We start from the raw sequence: 5,934 nt of genomic DNA on the forward strand, positions 1-5,934 counted from the left end.
TCAGCTAAACACAAGTTGTGCCATTATACCAACAAATTGTGTACCTATCATTTTTTTTTTTTTTTTTTTTCGGGGATTCGAACTTGTCTCCTTCTCCTTGGAAAACCACTCTGTGAATTTCACCTGGGACTTGGTGGATTTCTCTTTTGTTGAGACCGGCTGAAAGATGAATTCACAAGAAATGGTTTTGTTTGAAAATCTTACAAATGACCAGAGAGACTGGGAGGGAACTGAAGCTTAAATTTTTAATTTTGCTGATCATCCCCGGTTATGGTCTGGCAGGGGGACTTTAAACAGGGAGGCTGATGTAGCCTGTAATTTCCCTTGCTAAAGAAATAGCAAAGGTTGAGTGCAAAGGGGATCCACTCGTAAAAAATTGTGGCCGAGGTATGGAATTTTATCAACATTGTTTGAAATTTTGATCACAATAATGGTAGCACTCTACTGCGTTAAATGGACTCTAGTGCTATTCGGGCGGTATAAATAAGCGCTATTATAATTTCCTACGGCATACCTTTGTTTCAGCAGGAGTAGATACAGGTTTTTGCTGAGACTTGACAGTCATTTCAGCAATTACATCAGTCTTTGTTTCACTAGCATTGCTACTGTTATTTCTCTTGAATGGGTTCACTCTACCCAGGGCCACATTCTGAGGTTTGACCACAACTTGCTGTTTCTGTTTCATAGATAGAATAATGTTGTTTGAATCTGTAACTGAAAGAGAGTTAGATATTACAAACGAATTGTTTCATTACAAAATTTCATTAGCAAATGGTTTATTTAAATTAAGTTGATCTCAGGGGCGAGGTGGCCCTAGGCCTCAAGAAATACAATATGGTTCTAATTAATATGTACTTACTCGTACATATAAGATATAACACATGTTTCCTAACGGAATACATACATGAACTTGGAGAAATCTCTTGGATTACACTGTCAATTACTACAGGTCTCGTCCCATACTACTATAAGGTAGTATACTCGTACGAGTATTTATGGTTCATTGACCTTTCTGGAAATTTACTTTATGTACTCTTTAGAAAGAAAAAAGGTTCTTGGTTAATTCTTACCCAGGCTAGGTCGATAGGAGTCATCTCCGAAGATATCCACGGTATTATTCTGAATATTGCTAGACTGCGAATCACTGCGAATCAAAGAATTGAAATATCGAATTACTAAATGAACTCCGGCAGTTACCAAAGTTGATGAATCAGAATCACAGAAGAAAAGGTTTAACTCAGTTGAATTTAATCTTACAAATGATTTCCTTCAATTTGCTCTCAATTTTGTTCAGTACACACTACACTGTATCCTATCCAAAGGGTGCTTCTATCTAGCGATCTAGCCTATTGTATTTCCTTGCGGAATTTACCGTTTTCTGAAGCTATGGTTGACTTTTCCTAGGTTCAGGCGCCATCACGCCAAAAGAGGGGAAACAGATTTCGGAAGAGGGGAAATTGGGAAAGGAAAATACAACTTTACTCAACCGCAGAATTTAGTTACTTACCCAGAGAATTGATAGCTAGGTGAGGGTGAGCGTCGTCTGCACATGTCTTGCTCATTGTTACTCGATTTCAAGTTCGTCACTTTCTCAGCCAGACTGGCTTTCCCTGTGCTGGTGGCATAGCGGAACGCTAACTGAAGGAACTGGGGATTGCTGAAGAGCTCGCATAATTCTATAGCACGCAGGTCGTTGTCAGATTTGCATGAGTGCTGTGGATTGGAATAAGTGTATACGGGTCTCAATGAGAAAAGGCTTGAAAAATTGACAACTTTCCGAAAATAGAAAAAAAGAGACCATTTTCCAAGAATTTAATTTTCAACCAAACTCTGTTTCGCAGAGAGATTAATTAGAGGGTGTAGATCAAAAGTATCAACAGGTAGAGAGTCAAAAAATATATAGGTTTGCACTATACGGGGTGTAAATATTGCAATAACAACTGAATTTCACCAAATTTTGATTTTCAATCAATTTTGCTAAGATTCTAAAGGGAGGTTCAATAAAGGCTGTAGATCAAAAGTGTCTGGGCAAAGGCTCGAAAAGTTGACAACTTTTGCAATAAACAGGAGTGAAGTTTTTCGAAAATCGATCATTTTTCGAGATATGTGTGAAAAGGTTTCTCTTCTATAATATTACAGTATAACTTAAAGTGCGCGACGCAAACAGTTTTTTACGGAACGCTAACAAGATCGTTTTCAAAACTTACAGCAAAGAGTTTGACAGCGGGGGCCAGAACTTCCTTGGTGAGGGTTGCAATCTCCTCACTCTTATATGAGGGGTTTCCTTCTCAACTTGCCTAGTGGTTACCTTGAGAGACAGTGCTCTCAACCACTGAGTCACAGGGGTCGAGTGGATTGGAACACATCACATGCCTTCAGGTACACTCCATTTGTAAAGGGTCTAAATTTTCCTTGCCCTTGGGATCAATTTAATTTGAACAGGAGATTGGGCAAATTCTTACCGCATGTCCATTGGTGAGACGCGGGGAGGCAGCGTCGAGAATCTGTTCAATGAGGCCAAGTTGTCCCTCTGTGTCACAGTACGCTATTTCATTCGAATCCGCCGGGTTCCATTCAAGGGAGCAGATTTTCCTCTTGTTATCCCCAGAGCCGGAGTACAGCAGGGATCTGTCTTCTAGTCGCCACACTGTGATGTCGCCCTCAGTGCCACCTGCAGCCAGATACTTGCCACATGGGGAGAATCGTACGACCTGGAGGAAAAACGAATTGAGAGCCAATTGGTGTAAAAAAGGTTAATAGGAGCGAACTGGCGACCTCCCAGAAAAAAGGAATAAAAGTAAGATTTATTTATCAAGAGTTGCATCAATCATAATGCAATTAAAGAGGAATAAGAACATTGCTGCAGGTGTTTTATTAATGTGAAATAAAATGGCGTCTTTAATAGTCTCCAATGGAAAAACTGAAGAACAAAACTAAGTCCAAAGAAAACAACTAATTGCAGACTTTGTACCTCACTATATCCAATTCCTTTACTGTAACCAATTTACAAACATTAAATTTACCTGGAATTCACACCCATCATGAGCCACACTGAAGGATTTTACCCACGAATCTCGCTGGTACAAGTGTACCTTACTCTGGTGTGGAATAGCCAACCACTGGCCTTCCCCTGGGCACCAAGCCACTCGACAACACACAGGGCTGGTCTCGAAATCATTCGACTTGGGTATAAACTCAGACCAGGTCTGAACAGGGGCGGCATCTTCTGAGTTGACTATAGACTCCATGCTGAACATGCGAACTAGACCGTCACAGCATGACGTTGCCTGGAAAGAAGAATGGTCAATCAGTCAGTTACATACAAGGTGTTCATAAAGTCCATCCCCTCTCCACCTTAATTTTTGAATGAACCTGAAATTTTGTATGCAAGCCAATACTTACCTCTAGTTTTTTTATAGGCTAAGCCTATATACCTCTAGTTTTTTATAGGCTAAAAGTCCAGGGCCCAGGGAGCCAACTTTAAAATCTTAAATGAGAACATAACTATAGGTAAGTACTTTGTTGAAACAAAGATGTAAATGAATGCTCCTGAAAAGCTGAAAACTTACCAAATATTCCAGCTGGGGATCTAAAGCAACTTCTAGGATAGGTCCATTGTGAGTTGTGATCACTTTTTCTGCTCCTGAAGATAGGTTGAATGCATGTACTTTCATATCACTGAAATGAAAAACCCCAATCCCCCCCACCCAAAAAAAAAAAAAAAAATTGAACAAAATACTCGTAAAATTGTTCTTAAGAACTCATTGAAAAGGAGAGGCAGAAAAGCATGTTATACATATACATAATTTCAGCGTGAAAGGTCTGCTTCTCATACGAGTATGCCAAAAAATCTTAAAAGAACAAAGGAATAGAATATACCTAGTTTATCCTGCTGGGATAGGACTGAAAAGTCCCTTTACCCCCGCAGTCTAACCAATATACATTTGTACAATTTTTGGGAATATGGTTCCAATAAAGTACAATATGGTTCACAGAGTTTGTTACTTACCTTCCATGAGACTTGAGTGAGTATAGGTCTCGGTACTGTGGCTGGATAGTGAGTAGAATTTTAGGAAACATGTATAGTCCACTTCAACTGGGAAGTCCGATGACCTTTGGGTGCGCACTCATCAAAAAATAGCTCGTTGATTAACAAGTAAGCATGTGAATAGTGGCTGGATAGAAGCAGCCTTTACATAGGATACACTGGATTGAATGAGAACTCTCACTCACGCTCACCACAAAGTAGTGGTCTGACTTGCCCTTTGTCTGAAAATGTAAATGACACATACTGAAACTAGACCACAAACAAATGCAATTTATTTGCTGTCAATTTTTTTTTTCCCGCTGTCTTGAGTGAGGGGGCCCCGCAACAGCCAGTCACGAAGTCGATCATGTTAAAAAATTTTCCACCCCGCCAGGAGTTGAACGCGACATAGGGGAAGAGGACAATGATGACAACGGTTAAGTTTATGATTCGTAGAAGCTTAACCTATCCTTTAAGGCTGTTAGCACCCACACCTAAGCTTCGGAGTGGGCCTTCTGTGTAAAAAAACTCAAGTTTCTCATTTATAAAATCCAAAGTGAAATCCCCTTACCAGATTATCCATGAAACACACCGGCCTCCATACACAGGATCCAGTGAACTGTTGACTCAGTCTGAGTACACACTCTGAGTCATAACTCAGCACTCATCTCTAAAATACCATTTGTCTTCTTCTTTCTCCTCTTATCCAAGATTTTTTTCTTCTTTGCTAAGAAGTAACAACAAATGTCTTATTGGGAAGGAGAACAGGAAAGCAGAAGGAAAGCCATTCCATCAAGGAATCTTTTCTGTGAATAATTAAGTTAAGGGTGGGATTTAAAGTCAAGGAGGAGAGCTTTCAAGGGAGGTGCATGAACTTCAAGAGAGAAAAGGGTTAGTTTAGTAGGTATACCTGGAGCCTGCAACCAGCCAGTCCTTGATGATTGAGATACATGTGACAGGGGCAGTAAAACGAGTGCAAATCCTGTCCAACTCAGCATCAGGGAATGTAAAAGCTTGCACATTGTTATGATCAGTTCCAACATATAGTTTGTCATCCTGAAAAGAAAACAACATAATATCAAGCAAAAACAACAATACCTACTTATCTGTAGTAATGTAGTAGGTACCTATGTATGCAAATGACACTGAAGAGTCTCTTTGTCCCAGGTGTAAGCAATCTACTATTTTCAAAAGCCTCTGATACCTACTAGAGACTGAAATTTCATGCCTGGTCTGAGCTACATACTACGGCAGAATAGCTCAATAACAATCAATAAATAGCAATGTACATCATATCATACAAGATAAATAAAGAATAGAAGAATGATTGATGTCTTCAAGCACAGTCTAGGCTAGAGTCCACTGGACCTAGTCCCAGATGAGACTCTACACACGAGTCAGATCATAGTCCCTATCTGGACGGTCTGTCCCCCTGGAAAAGTCGACATGGGTAGTCCAGAATGACCTATCACTCACCGGTCCGGAATATCCCCACTCGATAAATCCCGCCCAGACATATCCTGGACAGGTGCACAGTCGTTCCCATCTTGATCAGAGAACAATTTATAAACAAGCGGTGACTGTAGACCTAAAATTAAATGTCGAAGTCGGCATGACTTATTGAGTAAAGTGAGAGACAAAGTCTTTGGAATATGAACAACCATCACTTTCCTCTCGTAATCTAGACCGTAACCAAACTCTACTACTGGTGCCCCGCACACAACCCTCTCTTCCGAAAACGACAGCGAGGTTCAACATTCAAGAATGTCTTTGAAAGAGATGCTGGTAAAATTCAATTAGAATGTGGTGATTTTTTTTTTTTTTTTTTTTGACGGAACTACCTTAAAATGACTATCCTGTCGGTGTACTACAAAGTACATGTTGAAGGTACACTCGACCGACCGGAA

The 5,934-nt window shown here is 40.1% G+C and overlaps 1 protein-coding gene across 1 annotated transcript in view; it reads right to left on the reverse strand.

Moving 5' to 3' along the window:
- LOC103517137 (WD repeat and HMG-box DNA-binding protein 1-like) overlaps positions 1-5,934 on the reverse strand; it is a 16,941-nt gene continuing 11,007 nt past the window's right edge. The window contains exons 9-18 of the mRNA XM_026829347.1: positions 4,172-4,269; positions 3,921-4,046; positions 3,570-3,678; positions 3,024-3,287; positions 2,483-2,711; positions 2,208-2,284; positions 1,508-1,713; positions 1,071-1,144; positions 515-714; positions 1-159 (exon numbers count right to left, since the gene is read on the reverse strand). Of these exons, the coding sequence (XP_026685148.1) occupies positions 1-159; positions 515-714; positions 1,071-1,144; positions 1,508-1,713; positions 2,208-2,284; positions 2,483-2,711; positions 3,024-3,287; positions 3,570-3,678; positions 3,921-4,046; positions 4,172-4,269 (1,542 nt within the window). The remainder of the gene's footprint in view (positions 160-514; positions 715-1,070; positions 1,145-1,507; positions 1,714-2,207; positions 2,285-2,482; positions 2,712-3,023; positions 3,288-3,569; positions 3,679-3,920; positions 4,047-4,171; positions 4,270-5,934) is intronic.

Source organism: Diaphorina citri, unplaced genomic scaffold, assembly GCF_000475195.1.
Source record: "Diaphorina citri unplaced genomic scaffold, Diaci psyllid genome assembly version 1.1 scaffold1763, whole genome shotgun sequence".
NCBI lineage: Eukaryota > Metazoa > Arthropoda > Insecta > Hemiptera > Psyllidae > Diaphorina > Diaphorina citri.